The following is a 19541-nucleotide window of genomic DNA, read 5'->3' on the forward strand; positions in this document are numbered from 1 at the left end:
ATGAGTTACGCTGCGTGTCCACTGCAGCAGGTCAGCGGCTCTCAGACCTGCTGCTGCGTTTGATTATGAAAGTAGGGTGAGAACTTCTTAACACTCACAGCTTTTAGGTCATTGCTGAGGAACGAGGAGGCATTAATTAGTGTTGTATCTTGCAGGTAAATCAAATTAAGACTTCCTTTAAAATTACAAATAAAACACAAGGGGCAGCTGTTGGGTGTTGGATTTGCAAGTCTACCCTGAAAATGTGTTGGGACATTGTTAATATGTCTTTTTTGTGTATTTGCTGTGGGCTGCGGGCTGAGCCACAGAGTGAGTAATGAGTTAGTCATCCTTGTTATACACAAAAAGTACACATTTTTCTTTGCTGTTTACTTGTTTCTTTTCTTTCACTTGGAATACAATTCACACATTTAAACAATATCCTGTTTCTTTGAAGCAATTTCTGGATCCTCACACATTGGATCTCCTCCTCATGGCAGTGTGGAACAATTATAGTGGCATATTTGTGTGTGTGATAGTCTATATTTCTTAACCAAATAGTCGTTCTGAAAACTTTTAGATTGTTTAATAATCGGTTATTTTTGTTGTCTTGAAGGGCTTTTGAATTGAGAACAGATATCATTTACAGGTTGCTTTACGGATTCAGCCTGCAAGCACTTGTTGGAGGTATTTCTTTCTGAATACATTGAGTACAGAATAATATGTTGATGAAACTTCAGGCAACAGCAAGTCAAATATATTTCAAATATTGATAAAATGCCAAAACACTACAGTTTGATTGAATTCAGCTTCTTCACTTCACTGTGCTGCCTTTGGGACTGGTGGACGGACAGTACATTTTAAACATGCAACCGGAAGATCTGAGAAGTGATTGGCCTTTATTGTTCTAGTCACTAAATGCATAACTTCAAAATAATGAACCAAATATGAAGTAATGACATCCAATATAAATGACTCAATAACTGTATTGTGACGATAGAAGTAAATGAGAAATGCTGCCTCAGTCAGTTTAGTAGAAATTAGCAGAAAAAAACTCCCAATGTTACCAAACGTGAAATACAAGTTGCAATGAAATGTATGAGAGTAGTATATGTTAGTGTGTGTGTGTGTGTGTGTGTGTGTGTGTATCCAGTGTGTTATCTGTGATTTGTGTAATCATATGACGAAGTGTACCACTTAAATTGTACGTATAATGGCTCTTATCTATAGCAAGTTGTAAATTGGCTTATTTGATGAAATTGCACTTTCTTGTTTTGTGTTCCTCTGGGTTTGTATCCTTATAGTTGAATGCACTTATTGTAAGTCGCTTTGGATAAAAGCCTCAGCTAAATGACATGTAATGTAATGTGACTGGAAAGGGGCTTTTTGCACACAATTATTCTTTGATTGTACAATGTCAGGCCTCGGTTAAATATATAACCATAATTAATTTTCAAATTCTACTGAATGCCAGTTAATGAATTGTCTCGAGTGAATTAATATACATATTTCTTTCGAGTGTGGGGGGGTCGCAGGATGCCTTTGAGAGTGAACTTGTGGCCACTGGGGTGCTGATGTGGTTCTACATTGGAGAGTGCATCAGCAATGAAGGGATAATCGCATACGACGTCTAAATGTTGTACTGTTTTCTCTTTTTGCACTTCTAATTTTCTCAACAACCTGCACCAGTTACAAATAAACAATTCCCGTAGCCATAGAGGTTTCCTTAAATATTCATTTACAAATTGAGCAAATTAATAAGGCTATATTTCCTTCACAAACAACATACCAAACATGAGGAATCAAGAACCAACACACACAGTAAACGGTAGGTAAAGTTTTAGCCAAAGTGTTTGAGAGATTATTGGTGCAGAAAAAAAGCATCCTGGTTAAGCTGCATATTTTACAGACATTGCTGCTATGTAATGATGGACATCTCCTCTCGCTCACGACTTTCCGACATTGCTTTGACAATATTTCCCAAGTATCTGGAGAAAGTTTTCCTCACATCTTCTGATTTTTCCTCCAGGTTTGAATGAACAAGCTCCAGTTGTCGCAAATGTAAGGCTGTGTCAAAAGAACAAACATGTTAGGCAAGAAAGAGCAATAATTACTTAAAGTAACAGCTTTGTGAGGCCTGCAGTGTAAATACCTATAGGCAGCGGTCCATCTTCCACGGTGCTGCCGGGCTTGTGGTGAGCTATGAGCAAACACTGTTTGTCCTGCAGATCCCGAGAGGAGATGAACATCGAATACCACGTCTCTATTTCGTTGAGGTGACTGGGAACATCAGGGTCGAAAATGATTACCACGCCGCTGGAGTCCTCCATCATTGCAGGCCAGCATGATTCAAATCTGTATGAAGAGAAAATATTGTACATGTACATTTCTTATACACAGGAAGAAAAAACAATCATTAGTAATGGGACTTAATAAGCATCCCAGGAGTGCACGCAATGACATCTAAGACTTTGTTCATTGGAAATGTTTAATGTTTAACTTACTTAAAATCTCCTGAACAGTCCCAAAGTTCAACCTCACATTTTGTGTTGTCACCACCTGCCACTGCAGGTTGTGTTTCGAATTCCAGTATCCTTAAAAAAAAGTAGAAAACAGTGATTTGTTTTTTGTAACTGCCGGCAGTAATACGAATAAAGTTAAAAATGATGCCGCAAACTCCGTTAAATTGTATTATTTCTAGCTCGTCAATGATTTTGTGTGTGTTTGTACCTCACTCCTTGCGTTGGTCTGTATTCACCTTCCACATTTTCTACTGTGTTGGAGAGAAAATTAGCAAGAACTGTTTTCCCACTCTGAAAAATACGTCAGATAAGTTACAATCAGAACATGAATATATACTTTTCACACACAAGTTCATTTGACGGAAAACTGGAACTTTTCACACCACAGATTTTGACTTTGTACAGCAGGAACATCATTAACAACAACTGATGCCGTATGTTTCAGGTATTATGCTATCATTGGCATAAAGACATAATGAAACCACAAAAGGGGAAACAAGTGTTTCATTGCTGATGCAATTAGTTGTAATTAGTTGTCCTGTAAGTAAATAAACGTGTGATAGTTTTACTGACGTTGTATCGTACTGCGGAACATTTTATAGCCAGCAGCAAAGTATGGGAGTAATATTACCCAAATGTACTTCAAGTAAATGTAATTATATAGCAGGGAGAACACATCTTTCAGCATAATTGTTCATTTAACGTTAGACACCACGTGGAGGTAACGTTAGTATAGTTATCGTATACACGGGGTGGAGTGAATGCAACGCTAGTTAAAAGTCAGCATAACAGGGAAATACTTTACCGAGTTGTGTTATTTACCAGTAGAAACGAAATATAATTCATTCCACCACTGCACGCTTCTCATTTAACATAACGTTAAACAAACACACACATGCGGTTGAAGTTTTATGGTTAAAGTTTTCACTGGTGATTAGGTTTTTGAAGATCATCACATATTCACAGATCGATTCATGCAGCACTTTAAAACTAGAATTACCTATTTGTACCTATCCACACTTGACAGTAAAACTATGCTAATGTTGCGCCACTATGTACTATTTACGTACCTCGTTGGGGCCAATAAAGAGCATTTTTGCTTTGAACATGTCCACTCCCAAAGTATTAGCGTTAGCTTTCTAAGCTAACTTCGACAGAAGAAGCACTGGCAAAGCTAAACTACGCAACCAATACACGTTTTTGAAAAAGACAGTCAGTTCTTATCTGAGTAGATATATGAAGAATGCTACGGTGAGTTGTAAGTTCCACGCGACGTAATGTACAAATTGTAAATTATGAATTTATTCCGGAGTTGGATTGAGCTATCACGGCACTAAACTTCCTCTTCGTTTCCATGGTTTCCATATTTCTTTGGCTTTATTGTTTTCATTGGCTACGCGCAACTTTAAACAAACGTAGTTCCGCCTAGTTTCTCCATGGGGAGCCAATCAGCAGTAAGAAAATAAGCTAGCGTCACTCCTTTGCGTCAGAGTCAACCAATCAGGTTTGATCTAGTGAGAGGGCGGGCTCTTCAGCATGTAGTAGCGTAGCTCTCAACCGACACAAGGCTAAAGCGTAAGTAAAGCCAACAATTTTAGTGGTATTTAGTCAAATATTTCTATGTTATAGTTGTAATAGACATTATAGCAGATGGCATTGACTTTGTTTGCTAGAATTAACATAATATTTGCAATACGACGTTTAGCTTAACGGCCACCTAGCTTGGACTGACCGTTGCTATGGAGGAGGCTTAGTTGGCTTGCTTGACAACCTACTCTCACTGTCCTTTTTAATAAAGTGCATGTTACACTATGCAGTGTAGCAAAGCCCAACCTGCTTTAAAAAAGGTCCCGCTCGTGTGAACTCCCTGTCCTTCTCTGAATGCTAACCCTAATTTACACGGTATGTTGTTTTATCAGCAGCCATAGGCATGTCTCCAGAGGATGGACTCCACAGTTCCCCCCTCGGGTTCAGCTCCATCGGGGAGGACGTCCCTCTGAGCTGTGGGGATCATCTAGAGAGCTTTCATGAGCTCGGGAGAGGGAGCAAAGCACGCAGCAGTCTCTACACAAAAAACCCAGAGGCAGACATCAACTGGTGAGGTCCTTTAAATGCATTTGAACGCGATGGGCTGACCATTCCACAGCGTAACACCTTGTCTTCCTGTTTTTCATCTAGTCATGGAGGCGTTGCCGATGGAAAAAACCCTTTCCTGAAAACACTAATTGATGCAGAGGCGGCTGCGAACTCCGCTGCCATACAACTAGTGTCTTTTAAGGATGCCATGGAAGACACATTTGCTGTATGTTATTTTTCATTTTGAATATGCTAAGTTGGATTCAAAGCATGGGCCCTCCAAGATACTATTCACCATCCATTGTTCCCACTGGTTTGTCTCTCACAATTAAGGATTCAAGACAGTCGGCCATTGATAAGCGCAGAATTGCAAGGCAGAGAGGACTTTTGCTGGAGAAGTTGGAGGATTTTAAGCGTATAAATAAGTCAGTTCGACAGAAACTGAAGCAGGTCCAAGATGCAGAGGTTGGTTAAATACATCATACATACATGGATCTATATTAGTAGTAGTACAGCAATTACTTTAAGGATTCCGGCTCACAAAGCAGTCTGACCTAAACATTTGTTTGAATAACTTGTGTTTTTCCATATAGTCTGATCGAATTGAATCCAACCACCAAACAGAAATCCTGTTGAAGAGGATCTCACAGGCTGAGAGTGACAATGAGGTGTGCTTTTTTTTTGCATTTATCTAGTGCCTTCAAAGAAAATATTTTAATTCAAGTGATATCGACAATAATATGTGCTTAACTTGTGGCAACTTGGTTGAAAATGAGTGTGAATCTTAGGAGCTGTATACTGATTTGAATGGTTGGAATGGATCAATAAGGAGCTGGTCGAAATTGATCCAGGCTGGGTTCTCCAACAACGTAGCCCCATTTGGCTCTGGATCAATGTATCAACCGAAACGCATAAAGCTGCCCTATTGGAAAAACAACAATTCGATTCCACAAGACCTCTAAAATATTGCAGATTCCCATCTGAAATCCTGTACTGATTTACGTACTATTTCTCCTGCAGCAATTAAAAAGAGACTTGAGTGAGAAAGATCAAAAAATCAAAGAGCTGTTGGATCTGCAGAGAGAAGAGCAGGTAAACAGAGCAACGGTTCCCATGTTTACAATGCAGACTGTAAAGCTCCAAAGGATACATTTGCAATGATCTGTCCATAATGGCATTTATAGGAGAACATGAAGAGTGCACTTCAAATGACCAAGTCTGTGGAGGCGACTCGTGCTCACCTGCAGAGCCAGCTGCGCATCAAAGAAGCCCAAAACAACCGGCTGAATGTGCAGCTACGGGTACAGACGTTTACTGCTCTCTTGGCAAACTGCTTTAAAGAAAATGTGCATTGGGTTAGCATATCCTTACTGGCTTTCTTTTCCCAGGCTGTGGAGAAAACCCTGACCGGGCAAAAGATGGAGATCGATGACCTAAAAGGATCCGTTGCCTCTTTGACGGAGAAGGCGGCGCAGGACAAAGAATCTTTGAAAAAAGCCACTCGGGCTCAGAAACTGAGAGCTCAGAGATTTGAAGCCGCTATTGAGAAATGCTATGTGCAGCTGAAGGAAAAGGTAACGGCCAAAGTCACAAGAGCTGTGATTTGATGATTTTAGAAAGGTTTCCTCTCAGCGCAGAGGTGCATCTCTCCGGATCTTGTTTAAACCTTTCACATTTTCTTGGTTGCGTCAGGATGCTCAGCTGACCGAGGCCCGTTTAGAAAGAGACTCCCAGAGACAACGGAAAGAGCAAGAGAGAGAAGAGAAAGAGAAACTTGTTGTTCACATAGAGCTGTTGAACAGGTTGGTCACACACCAGGAATCAGTTCACACGCCGACCACTTTTCCACCATGAATCTCTAAATGTGTGTTTTTCGATGAAGTCAAATGGCCGACTTGGCGGAGAGGCTGCGGAAGGAGAAGGACGAGCTCAGTGCAGCTCATGAACTTGTGACGCAACGTGTTGAAAAGCTCATCGCCGAAAATGGAGATCTCAACGTCAATAATGCGACACTCAAGGTACGCGTTGGCAAACGGCTCGCACGTGGGAATCATTTCTATAAGAGTGAAACATCGATATGTTGTCCTTGATTGTATTGATTAACTGACAAGCAGCTGAGCAATAAACTAATCGTTATGTAGAATTTGTTGTTTCTGTCCGGCGCCGGTTTGTTTGATGCATGTCACTCATGTTGTCTGAACATATCTATTTCTTTATTTCCACTAGTAAAATCCTGTTGATGTTCATTTGATTGCAGGCCTCCGTTGCTCAGCTGGAGCAGCAACTGGCAGATTGTGAGTCTGCGCTGTCGGAAGTGAAGGTTGTGTCCGAGGAGAGGAAACATCAAGTGGGACAGGAACAGCTCCAGGTTGAAATCAGCACAAACAGCGTTAAACTGTTGTCTTTGATTTATTTCATAATTTGAACCAGGAAGATCTGCAGACTGCATTTCAATAACTTATAATAAAAAAATATGATTCACTCTCTTGTCAGAAAGGACATTTTTACAGAAATCAAACAATTAATTTTTCTGCTAGAAATAGATAGATACTTTATTGATCCCTCAAAAGGGACATTTTGGTATCACAAATTCAACTTTTGCAGTGATATTATGTGTATATGTGTCTGTTTTATGAACATATTATAAACACAGGCAAGCATTGGACATCAAGACAAAAAACACAAAGATACAAATAAGATTGAAGATGTATTCATGCTTTGTGCTTGTCCACTTCTGTTCTGTTACAAAAGAGGATACTCATACTGAGATTATCACTGCACGTGTTCTTTTGTAATTTGGCTAGTTTGCTGTTCTCAATTGTAGGAAAGCACGCGGCAGGTTTGATTGTTCTGTCCTTTTTACCGTTTCCAGGCTGCAGAGCTTCAAGCCGAGTTAAATAACCTGAAGATGAAATATGCAAATGTCCTCAACGAGACGGAGGAGACGCGAGATGGAAAAGGCACAAAAGTTGCGAAGGTAACATTCCAGCTCGCCATGAACGTTTCGTCTTTTATTTTGGCAAAGATGTAAACACTTAATGTACAAAATCATTTGATAATATGTATGTTTATTTAACAATATAGGTGATATTGAAATAAGACAACATTCTCCCTTTTTTGTTCCCTTTTATAACAAATCCTAACAGTGCTGTTGTCCTTCTAGCATATTGATCTCTGCAGCTGTTTCTCCTGCTGCTGAATTTATAAGCTCTTAGATCTTTTCTGTGGCTGTGTAACTTTATGGACCGTCTAACCTCCAAACCCTCTGCAGCAATCCTGAGCAATAAAACCCTTCAACTCACCCGCTTAGTCTGAAGATGAACCCTTGTGCACGCTCAAAGCTCTAAAGCACATCTGTGAGCATGTCTTTGAGGGGCGGGGGCAACTCTCCAGACTAATATCTTGTCTGTCCCCCGACACCCCGTCCTCCGGGGGCCCAGGCGAGGCAGGAGCTGCAGGGGCGCCTGGACCAGCTGGAGTCTTTCCCCGAGTTACTGAGCGCGGCCGAGCAGAGTCTCCTCGAGTGCCGGGACAACCTGCGACGCTCGGAGAGGAAGTGCTCAGAAAAGTCTGAGTCCGTTAGGCAAATGCAGGATAAGGTGTGCAACTTTAGCTGCGGCGGTCAGAATGTAAAAGGTTTCCATACATGTGACCACTAGGCGGTAGTACAACCCCGCGTGTCTGTCCGATCCGTACCTACGTGCGTATTTGTGAGTGATGTTGTGCCGTGAGAGTCCTTTTCTTAATCCCCCGCATGTTCTATCAGCAATGATGAACTGGCTCCTGCAAAACTACGCATTTAGTGTTTGCAAGTTTGTTTTATTCAACGCAGTTTTGCATGTGATGGTGAAACCCGTCTCTCTACGCTGCGCTCGCTGAACTTGACATTTTGCACAACGCAGATGGAGACGGAGACCAACACGCTGAGATCATCTGTGGAGATGAGAGAGTCCATTCGTGACGCCAATTTACAGCTGAACGAGAAAGAGGCGTCTCTGCAAAAGTAAGACATGGCCTCGTGTTTCTGTTGGGTCGTTAAATGTTTTCGCGTCTTCTTCACACTGATTTGATGGCATCTATATGCTATGATGTGCTTCTAGGAAGGTGGACGCGCTGCAGCAGGAGAACCTGGAGCTGGTTCGGAGGCTCGCCTCTCAGGAGGAAAGTCTGAGCTACAGGAACCTGCAGCTGGATCAGCGTTCGTCGGAGGGCCAGGCCCTCAGCAGGCAGCTAGAGGCCGCTTTAGCCGACGTCAAGCAGCAGGTACATCTCACCGGGGACGGAGAGATCAGCAAAAATATCTGCAGCATCAACAAAAGAGGCAACCGTTTACAGATACACATCTGGCCCCAGGGAATCATAATAGTAATTGTTTTTTCCCATATATGCAGATCAAGAAGGTCAAAGACCAGGCCACCTCCAGAGAAGAGGCCCTGCAGACCAAAATCCTGAAGCTGGAAGCTGAGAAGAGCAGAAGGGATGACGAGCTGCGGCTTCTTTGCAGGAGCAAGCTCACCGTGAGTGCCGCGTTCGACTTAAATGACATAAAGCAACCGGCTGTCATGGAGATGTGTTGATCTCGAGCAAATAACTGCCCGTGTGTTTGTTAATCTGCAGGCACAGAAACAGTTTGAGGTGCGTCTGAAGGATCTGCAGCTCAGCCTGGACCAATCAGAGAGCCACAAGCAAAGCATCCAGAACTACGTTGATTTCCTCAAAAACTCCTATAAGACCATGTTTGATGAAGGACTGCAAACAGCAGGTTTCGGATCATCGTATTTTCTAAAATAACTAAGGATCTGTTTGCAATTCAACATTTGTATTTATTTATTTTGTGTATAAAATATTTATGAAGTGTATTTGAGAATGAGATTGGAGGTAAGCATTTTTATATCTACTTCTAAAGAACAATTTCGAGCCCTTTGCCCCAGATGTCAGTCAAATTCTACTGTTCATGAAAGATATTTCCTGATGTTCTCATGTGGGTGCTACTCTTGTCATGTGAACTATTGGTGCTGCTTTGTCTTCATTAAGACTCATCAAGCTTCAGCTTTATCTCAGGCTGTGGAATAAAAAAAAAGTCTGGGACCAGCTACACACGTTTGAGGATCTCTCAATATAAATCCAATACTTTTGGAGCTTTAGATTGTTAGTTGTGCAAAACAAGCTGGTCACATTGAGCCCTGATTAACTGTAACCAGTGTTTTGTCTCTTTTTTTCTGATCATCTTTTAGACTAAAATTAATAAACGGTCAAAATTATTTTGTAAACTTATCTTTTCTCTCAAGTTACTAGATTTTCCCTGATGTATCAGTCTTGTCAACATTGAACGAGTGTAAGACTAAGATCTTTCTGCAACTGGGTCCAGATCAGACTGGTTCTTTGTGTGCACATTTTAAAGCTGTACTTTCCCCTTAATATCGCAGCAATGTTTACCAAAGTGGTGCTTAAAAAACAAATGTTATGCGGGTGCATATGTGCCCCGCCAGCAGTCTACCTGCGGTATAATAAACCATTGTTACCAAGGTGAACTGTGCTCTCACTTTGTTCCCATTCAAATCATCACAATTCCTCTCCCGTGTTAATGTTCTGACTCGCAGCTGGACTGGAATGAATGATGCAAAACAATCCATTAGTTGTGGAGCTCACGCTCCGGGCTGCAAACATAACCAGAGCATTTGCAAACTGCAAACTTGTGCTGCTTTGCTCTCATGCGTTTGTAATGGTTGTGTATATGAACCTTTCTGCTCCTCATACTGTATCTTTGATAATAAACCTGTGTTTTTTTTTTGGCGTGGTCGTATTCCCCCGAGCGAGCAGTTGTCGTCTAAAGTTCTCACAGACAAAGCTCTATTGTTGTGTTCTCCGTCAGGGGATGGAACCATTTCATGGCTGCATGCCTCAGAAATCCTGTTTTCTTTTGCTTTTGTTTTTGCCCGTTTACGTAATTATATTGGTCACGTTTTCGGAATTTACTCTTTTCTCCAGTTAGTTGGAAAATTAGTTAACGTGTGGCTTCTGTGTTACAGTTCAGCACCATGATGGACACACATATGAAGGTATGAGCTTATGTGCTCGGCAGACTCAAATGAGTTGGATTTGTTATTTTATTAAAAAAGAAGAATTCATTTCCAGACTTCTGGACCAATTTCTTTGACACAAACAAAAGCATAGTATTTATAGATGTTTTCTGACCGTCACAGCTGTCTAACTAGTGGATGACCTTTAATGGATTTGCATGAATATTTGCATTACCACAAATTTACACCACAGATTAGATTTGGCAACACAACATTTTTTTAAATGTAGCATACTTAAAGAGAAACGTATGAAGGGAAAGGATTGACATCAAAATTGTCTTTGTATTTATTTAAAACATAAAATATACAGTTCTGCAGTTGATTGGTCAAATTTAAAGTATTTCTAGTTGTATTAATTTTACATTGGCGAGTGATTTGAGAGGATGTCATTGTACAATATAATGTGGCTATAACAATATAAGAGTTATTTATTTGAATAAATAACATTTAATACATTAAATCAAGAGAAACATGACATCAAATGTGTAATGACTGATTTAGCGGTATATTTTGTATGCAATTTCCACGTTGTTGTGTCTCCTAAAGGGAAACTGGGTGTTAATACAATAACAATACAAAATAAAAGTATAGAACACATTTTCTTACAATTGAAAAATAAGAATCTTCACAACGTAGCTTAAAAATGAAGCAAACCAAGAGGCTCCAATGTGACGAAGCAAACTCATGACTGAACAACACATTCTGGGAATCCACCCTGCAAATTCATGCAACCACAAAGTGCACTTTTACTGAGTTTACGTATTCTGCTCAAAACTTTACATGTCCGCTTTGTTGTTGTCATTATAAAGTCCGTAGCCGGAGCAGTTTCGATGACATCTGCATGACTGAATCACCATCACCATCCTTGTGAGGACCTCCCTGCGCTTGCATCGGAAGCGGACGGGCAACGTCTGCGTGCGGTGAGGCTCACAGCATCGGCCATCTGAGCCGGACCCACAATACCTCAGCCGGAACTTGATCAGGCTACGGCAGCCTGCGTGGGACAGTTTCGCCGGACGGCTTGCCTCCTCCAGCTGGTCACATTGCGGACCTTTCTGTTGGAAGGAAAACAGCAAAGGCACGTGCAAAAATATGATTTTCGCTTAAGCTCTCCCGAGACCGCAGAGCATCATGAAATAAAAGTGCAATATACCTTCAATTTGGAGTCGTTCTTTTTGCACGGGCGGACTTCGCAGATCCGAGTCTCTTTCACCTGATGGCACTGGCTGTTTCTGTTGGACGTCCTGGTGGAAACTCCAGTGCCGCAGGATTTGGAGCAGGGGGACCAAGCCGTGGTCTGAGACACACACTTGACCCCTCCGATGAAATTATTGGATTCACCCCTCCCCGCGGGGGCCAACTCATTCCTGTTGGCGAGGTTGTCTCCAGACAGTTTGTCTCTGCCCGCCGTTTTTCTGTGTTTCGTCTTGGCGGAGCACTTTGTCTTTGCGAGTTGTTCACAGCACCGGCCCCGTACCTTGACCCGCTCGGGCTCGGCACAGCCCAGTTTGGGCAGCCGGAGCTGATGCGGGCAGAGGGAGACACATCCAACAGCACCGTCCATGCAAGTGCACTGGTGTTTGCAGTTTGGACGGAAGATTTCCCCGTTCTGGTGAATGCCGTTGCTGTACTCGCACGTTCTTCCGTCTGCCTTGGCTGTTTTAGAGAAACAGAGGAGCTTGCGAGGTTTGGAATGTGACGAGTAAACAGACAAAGTGAGTGAACAACATGATAGACGTGAGGGGAAGACAACAACTCACCTCGACAGATTCCCTGAGCGGAGCCAGATCTACCTCCGAAGTTGCACTCCAGGCCCTTTGTGCGATCACACGGCATTGTCTTGTTGCAGTCTTCAAAGAGCTGCCGCGGGCAAACTCTGCAGCATCCGCAGCCATCCAGCGTGAAACGGACTCCTGCTGCACACCTCGGGGTGCCGGGGGGACACCGGCAGTCCTTCGGGCACCAGGCTGACACCTGAGATAAAAACAGATTCTAGTTCAAATGTTTGCCTCCAAAAAGGGTCTTCCTAGAACATCTGGAGAAGGAGCCTCACCAGTGAAATGCAGAGCGTCGCGATGAAAAATGGTTTCCACATCTTCAGAAGTTGAAGCTATATCTCTGCAGAGGAAAAATGAAAGTGAATCTCTGTCGTACAGCAGACCTGGCAGTGAGTTAACGGGGGGGGGGGGCTTGTTCGCTTGTCCTCTTTTGGAGTCACAACTCTCCCTTTATACACCGAGCAGACCTGACGTGTAGAGGATTCCCGATACTATGGGAGGAATGCTTCCAGCAGTGAGAACGCCTCCGCTCATCTCGTCACTCAGTGAGACAAGAACCACCCAGACTGACTACTATCACTAAAGATCTTTCTAGTCAATGTGACCCTATAATTACATTTTTTTTTGTATCTGTTCTGTAATCATGAAGCAGTTTTTATATCATGAAGTAAACCAGCTCTTAAAAATAATTATTTCTATGGAATAAAACATTTCAAAGTGGCTTTGTGTCTCGAAATTGACTTTCCATAAAAGTCAATTCTATAAGAGCAATGCAGTCAAATATGCACATATTTAAATTCAATGCTTACTAATTGGGTATTTTATGTGATCTTGTTGTTTATGAACATTTTATTATTCTGTTTAAGTTGTTTGTATAATATTTATTGTTGCAACAATGTTTCCATGCTACCTTCTTGATCACATCTCTCTTAATTTCAATGAGACTTTAGCTGAATACATAAAGGAAAAATACAGAAAGTGTATTGGTTAAGGCCCCCCAAAAAAGTGTGATACCTGAGCTACCACCTCATGCTCAAGGGGGCAGGCCGACACAGATTCAACATCAGGCCACCACAGGTTCTGACATAAATATTGAAGAAAGCTAAATATTTCTATGAACAACTGAATTTCCATCATGGTCGAAGCTGTGTTTAGACAGCTGCACTATGTCTGTGATGTTTGTATTCGCCGATAATGTATGTCACTCACCTTTAGGGGCACGGACGGATGAGATCTTGTTTTGATTTGAACATTTTCAAAAAAGTAGACTAGAGCCTCATGGAATGTTTGAACCGTAGGAGTCCTTTGTGCGTGCTGAATGAGAAACACACCAACAGAGAGAAGAAAGGAAGAACAGAACTCATGAAATGCCTGAAGCAACATTCCAGGCGGGAATAATATTGAAGGTTTCTTTGAGGTTTCTGCCAGGATAAAAAGCATCCTCTTCTATCCACATCAAATACCAATAAGAGTTATCAGGGAAAAATGCCCCTCCTTTCATTATAACCTGTGAGAACAAGAGGCACAGAACAGCAGACTGGCACCGAATCCCCTCTTATCTAAGTGAGGTTACGAGGGACAGATTGAATCAGCGCCAGCTCGGGCAAATGAAGGGCCAACCAGCGTGAGCTCGGTGCATTTGCAGATGCCTGGATATTGCTGACTGTAAGTGAAATACTACATTCCATCTCCCTAATACCTCATCTACAAGTAAATCGCTGTCAGAATATGTCACTAATTGGATGGATGGTTATGGGGAAAAAAACATCTGGAAATTATTTTCTGGTGATAGGTGACATGTTGGCTAGCGGTGTCATGTTATCCGACAGGGCCCATGTTAGCTAGCAGGGGACAGGTGACATCTTATCTAGCAGGTGATAGGTGACATGTTGGCTAGCGGTGTCATGTTATCCGACAGGGCCCATGTTAGCTAGCAGGGGACAGGTGACATCTTATCTAGCAGGTGATAGGTGACATGTTAGCTAGGGGTGACATTTTAGCTAGCGGGGGTCATGTTATCTAGGAGGTGACATGTTAGCTAACAGGTTATAGGTTAGCTTGCAGAGGACAGGTGACATCTTAGCTAGAAGGTGCCATGTTAGCTAGCGGTGACATTTTAGCTGGCGGGGGTCATGTTATCTAGGAGGTGAAATGTTAGCTAGCAGGCTATAGGTTAGCTAGCAGGGGACAGGTGACATCTTATCTAGCAGGTGATAGGTGACATTTTAGCTGGCGGGGGTCATGTTATCTAGGAGGTGACATGTTAGCTAACATGTTATAGGTTTGCTTGCAGAGGACAGGTGACATTTTAGCTAGCGGGGGTCATGTTATCTAGGAGGTGACATGTTAGCTAACATGTTATAGGTTAGCTTGCAGAGGACAGGTGACATTTTAGCTAGCAGGTGATAGGTGACATGTTAGCTCGCAAGGGTCATGTTATCTAGAAGGTGACATGTTAGCTATCAGGGCTCATGTCAGCTAGTAGGGGTCGTGTTAGCCAGCAGGTGACATGTTAACTAGCGGGGCTCATGTTAGCTAGCGGGGGTCATCCAGTTAATTACCTCATCCTTAGTGTAGGATATTAGAAACAAATTGACGACCCGGTTCATAAAATTAATAATAATGCATATAGTGTACACAGAATACAGCCATGATTCTGAAACTGTGTAATAGAATAATACCAATGTAGAGTTATGATTGTATTTGATGTAATGTAATCAACTGGAATGCATGCATGTAATACTTGAACAACAACTGATATTGACTAAGGGGCATTCGAAATCCGAGTTACATTGAACTCACCAGAAGACCAGTCCCAGAGATGTGGACACTAACTTTCACACCTTTAGGATCTGTTATAAATACCTGTAGGAACCATTGTTCTGGAGTCCACTGGTGGAGGCGACAGACGGGCACTAGGGATGGTCAAAGGACTGACCTGGGGCCTGTTGGTTGCTGAGACCAGCGGCTCCTCAGCTGAGATGTTCTTTTTACCACAACACCATCTCTTTTATTAAATACATTTGATTTAACCTTTTGATCTGCACTGACCTCTGTCCATCCGCCGTTTCTTAATTTTTGAATACAACATTAGTATTATGTAGTATTTTCTTTGTGTCTCATTCACTGTTAAGAGGCCCCACACAGAACTGAGCACCTGGTTCGTCTGAATGTCTCAGATGATACGACATCATTTCCAGGACCTACTGCTCTCTGCAGTTTAACAGGAACTACGTGACTCATCAAGAAGCTCATGTGTTGTTAGTTTCTGTTGAGGCTTTGTTGCCATTTAACAAATTCTGTTTTCTTGTGTCCAAATCCGGTGTGTGACCCTTTACCACCTGACATTTAAAGGGCATCTTTCTTCTCTTTCAGAAATTGCTGGGATGCGACGGCAGTAGTTATTGGAGCCTGTATTTTCCCTTTACTCTCAAATCAGTATCATTACATGGGAGCAAGCAACAGAAGGTCGCGGCCTGATTTACAGTCATTTGCCCACAGCTTGGTGTTTTCAGCTACACAGAATATTTTACATTACAGGACGTGACAAAACAAGCCTGAGAACAATCTGCGCAAGGAGCACCCATTCTCAAAAGTGAAACAACACATGAGTGAAAATCTTTTTTTGCCATAACTGATGAAAGTCTTTCAATATTTTACACCGTCTAATACCATGAGCTTTCAACTTTACTTGCTGACGGGCAAAGTAGTTTACAAGAAAAATTGATTATGTGTGAGTCTGGAATAAATACATTTAAACAACTGAATATGCAGGCCAGGATAAAACTATGTTATAAAGATGACTTTTACAATATGGTGGAATCAAACTAAAAAAATATGTTTGTGGTATTTGAAGTTACAGCTGAATGTGCTTACTGAAATTTACAAACAAAAGATATAATCAGTTCTTCAAATATAATGCTGTGTTCTTCAACAGATAACTCTTGACAACTATAAAATACCTCTAATCAGCTAGAATATTAAATGCTTCCCCTTTTGTTAATAAATCAGTAATTACATATTCAAACAGTATATTATTATAGAATATTTTGCACAAATATTTTACATTTTTAAGTGGTATATCTAGTACACCCTTATGTGTACTAGATAATAAGTGAATTTAGCTCATATCGTTTAATAATTTTACCTCATCATGTGAGTACCTCCCCCATCAGTGTTTAAATAAATTAGTGCAAGTGTACAAAGGCAATCTCTTTGATATGGGCAGCTTGTCGACTATATTTTGTCAAACATAATAGATTTAGGATAAATGAAATATATTTAGGCACATGCTTGGGTTTTGAAACATATTTCGATTTTTGGAATAAAAATGTACTACACAAGCAAAATAACTTTTTTTTTGGTATAGCACAAAATCGCAAAATTCAAATTTCCTGTGATTATTTTATGAGAAAGAACCAACAATTCAATACTGTGGCGCGTGTCTGCGTGTGCGTGTGTGTGTGTGTGTGTGTGTGTGTGTGTGTGTGTGTGTGTGTGTGTGTGTGTGCGTGCCTGCAGCGCCATCCAGTGGACAGAGTCCGCACCGCAGCGCACCTGTATCAGAAAACATTAAACACCACAGCACCACAATGAACGCAGGAAGTTACACAAACGTGACTTAGTCCTTTGTTGTAAGATGCGGTTTCCATTTCAACATCTGGATTTTTTTTCCTCCCTTTAACTTAAATCGTAAAGCGGGCGCTTTGGCGTCCGGGGCTTCTCTCGTCGACGTAGCGAACCTCGACAGAAGCAGGAAGTCCGGTGGGGGGGGAACTTCTTCCAAACATGAACGTTGAACGCACCCTGAATGCGACACTTCTTTTCACCGACTAAAACCATGCCGAGCCGCGCTACCTGTTGACGCCTATTAACGTGTTGATGTTACTCTCCGTCGTCGTCAACGTGTCGTGATTTGTGCGCTCGGGGTCGAGATTATGGACGTTCCTCAGATCACTGAAGATGAAATGGCAGCGATTAAGAAAGACGTGAGTACGATGATTGAGACAGATATTCCCTCCCGATCCATCGTCGTTCCGATAAGGAAAGGTGACCGGAAGAAGAAAAAAAAGCAGATGTATTGCTCCGTTTCCTTTCCCTTTTATTATTTTTTTATTAGTTTACACCTGGTGTGGCGTTAAGGGCCTGTGAAAAAGGAGGAAATAGCCCATCGCACCTTCTCTGTGCCCACATCCACACGTAATAATCTTCTGGAGGGTTAAAACCGCGACAAACTCACGGAGGGGGAAGTTGAGAGAACGAAATGTGTAAATAAAGATGGTGTACCTGATCAAACAAGTATCCCATATCCCATCTCTGGATATGAATTTGGGAATCCCCCTCTATGAACTGTGGTATTTTATAGTTTCTTTTTCATACTTGATATGATTGATCATATTTTTTTTCCATAACACTGTGCCTCTGTCTTTATTTCCCCTTATAAAACCTCCCTGTGATTCTGTGCATATAAAGCAGCCCTCCCGGGTCTCACAATAGAAAGTCTTTCCTCTCACCAGGTGCTGACCAGATTGCGGCACTACCTCTGCGACAAGATCCGAGCCGAGCGCCACCTGGACTACCTGCGCTCCCGCCGGATCCTGAGCCGGGACGACGCGGAGGAGATCGGCTGCAGGTCCACGCAGACCAAGAGGACGGGCACGCTGTTGGACACGCTGGCCGAGAACCCCCGGGGCCTGGACGCCTTGATCGACGCCTTGAGGGAGTCGCGCACGCAGAACTTCATCATCACCAAAATCACGGACGAGGTGCAGAAGGCGAAAAACGAGAAGGTGGAGTTGCTGCGATGTGAGTACGGCCGAGGCGCCGCCAAAAGCCCTTTTGGCACCTTCTGACCTCTTTGGTTCAAGTTCTGAGCTTTTCGTCTTCTTGCGCCGTCCCACAGGCGCCGCTTCCAGTTCGCTGCCCGCCGGCAGCCTCGGCACTCTGGTCACGAACGGCGACAACCTCTCCATGTACTCCAACAACTCCACCCTGCTGCTGCACCCCGACGGAGAGAGCAGCCCCTCCGCCCCGGCACGCTCGCTCAGCCTGCCGTCGGCGCCCTCGACGGCGTCCGGCGTCAGCGGGGCCGCCTCCTCCTCCCCCGCCGCCACCACCTCCACCACCTGCACCACCCTCCCCTCCTCCAGCCTGCCGAGGCCCGGGGACCCCGGGGCCCCTCCGCTGCCGGAGGAGGTGATGCTGGACCCGCCCTCCAACGTGGACGCCGCGGCGCCGGGGTACACCAGCAGCGGCGGGGACCCGAACTTCCAGCCCCTCCGGTCGCGCTCTCTCACTCCGACATCACACAGGAGCGTCTTTTAGTCTCACAACCCGACCAAGACACTTTTAACCCTCCCCCCTCATCTCCCCATCTCCCCCCTCACAGACTCTCTCCTTGTTGCCGTTTGATTGGGCACGAATGGGCTCACGTGGGATTTATTTTTACCAAATCAAGCAACCGTTCATGATCGAGATGGGCGCCATCTTTTCCCGTGGGTTAATATTGTATATCGCTAGTGCTAATTCATGAAGCTTAGTTTTTAATACAAGTATAGTATGACGTATTTTTAGTAAACCAACATGTTTATTGCAGGTGTACAATAAATGAAAGGCCAATTGATGAATTTGAGCAAGCGTTCAACGCCAGCTTTCACTTTTCAATACTCGAATATCGAGGTTCGAATCCCTCATTTTGAGCTCAGAAATTCTTTTTTTCTTTTTTTTTGTTTTACCAAAGGTGTGTTTTCCGGATAAACCGTTGAACCCGGCTCATGCGTTTTAGGTGAAAAGTGGAATGACTAGAACTGACGTGCCTCATCTCGTCAGACGCTGCTCTCGGTCGGTACCTCCAAGCGATGATCCGACGCTCATTCCGTGCAGCATTAAGTCGACACCGAGTTGCTTTACGTATTCGTCACTACAAAAGTCTTCAATACCAAAACCTGTCGTGAGGGAACAACACGTGTCCCACTTTATTATATTTACCTGGTCGTGTACAATTGTTGATTGCATACTAAACGTCTTCTGTTAAATCAACTCATGTTTCCTCTCTTCATTGGTGACCATGTGGGGGGTTGAGAAACTAAAAGGTGTGGTTTAATTAC

General features: G+C 42.9%; 4 protein-coding genes across 5 annotated transcripts; 2 read left to right on the top strand and 2 right to left on the bottom strand.

The window, feature by feature from the left end:
* Nucleotides 1-1700: 1700 nt before the first annotated feature.
* ift22 (intraflagellar transport 22 homolog (Chlamydomonas)) lies at nt 1701-3880 on the bottom strand. Its single transcript, XM_040171922.2, has 5 exons — nt 3572-3880; nt 2710-2792; nt 2484-2573; nt 2132-2334; nt 1701-2046 (listed from the first exon to the last, which is right to left on the bottom strand). The coding sequence occupies exons 1-5, from the start codon at nt 3608-3610 to the stop codon at nt 1898-1900; spliced, it is 564 nt and encodes a 187-aa protein (XP_040027856.2). The 5' UTR covers nt 3611-3880; the 3' UTR covers nt 1701-1897.
* A 67-nt stretch (nt 3881-3947) lies between these two features.
* LOC120816370 (outer dense fiber protein 2) lies at nt 3948-10108 on the top strand. Of its 2 annotated transcripts, XM_040171918.2 has the most exons (17): nt 3989-4076; nt 4421-4598; nt 4680-4803; nt 4911-5042; nt 5171-5245; nt 5598-5669; nt 5762-5878; nt 5966-6151; nt 6270-6379; nt 6460-6595; nt 6835-6945; nt 7450-7554; nt 8018-8176; nt 8480-8580; nt 8678-8840; nt 8969-9094; nt 9195-10108. In XM_040171918.2, exons 2-17 carry the CDS (start codon nt 4432-4434, stop codon nt 9366-9368), a joined length of 2058 nt encoding a protein of 685 aa, XP_040027852.2. In that variant the 5' UTR covers nt 3989-4076; nt 4421-4431; the 3' UTR covers nt 9369-10108. The 2 variants fall into 2 exon arrangements, with proteins under 2 accessions (XP_040027853.2, XP_040027852.2); XM_040171919.2 differs by lacking the exon at nt 8018-8176 and having other exon boundaries at nt 3948-4076.
* Nucleotides 10109-10914: 806 nt separating this feature from the next.
* LOC120816371 (CCN family member 1) lies at nt 10915-12972 on the bottom strand. Its single transcript, XM_078099579.1, has 4 exons — nt 12711-12972; nt 12418-12631; nt 11811-12313; nt 10915-11712 (listed from the first exon to the last, which is right to left on the bottom strand). Exons 1-4 carry the CDS (start codon nt 12750-12752, stop codon nt 11434-11436), a joined length of 1038 nt encoding a protein of 345 aa, XP_077955705.1. The 5' UTR covers nt 12753-12972; the 3' UTR covers nt 10915-11433.
* A 4016-nt stretch (nt 12973-16988) lies between these two features.
* Nucleotides 16989-19473, top strand: bcl10 (BCL10 immune signaling adaptor). Its single transcript, XM_040170536.2, has 3 exons — nt 16989-17423; nt 17952-18240; nt 18338-19473. Exons 1-3 carry the CDS (start codon nt 17373-17375, stop codon nt 18757-18759), a joined length of 762 nt encoding a protein of 253 aa, XP_040026470.2. The 5' UTR covers nt 16989-17372; the 3' UTR covers nt 18760-19473.
* The last annotated feature ends 68 nt before the right edge of the window (nt 19474-19541 follow it).

This window comes from Gasterosteus aculeatus, chromosome 3 (assembly GCF_964276395.1).
Source record: "Gasterosteus aculeatus chromosome 3, fGasAcu3.hap1.1, whole genome shotgun sequence".
Taxonomy (NCBI): Eukaryota; Metazoa; Chordata; class Actinopteri; order Perciformes; family Gasterosteidae; genus Gasterosteus; species Gasterosteus aculeatus.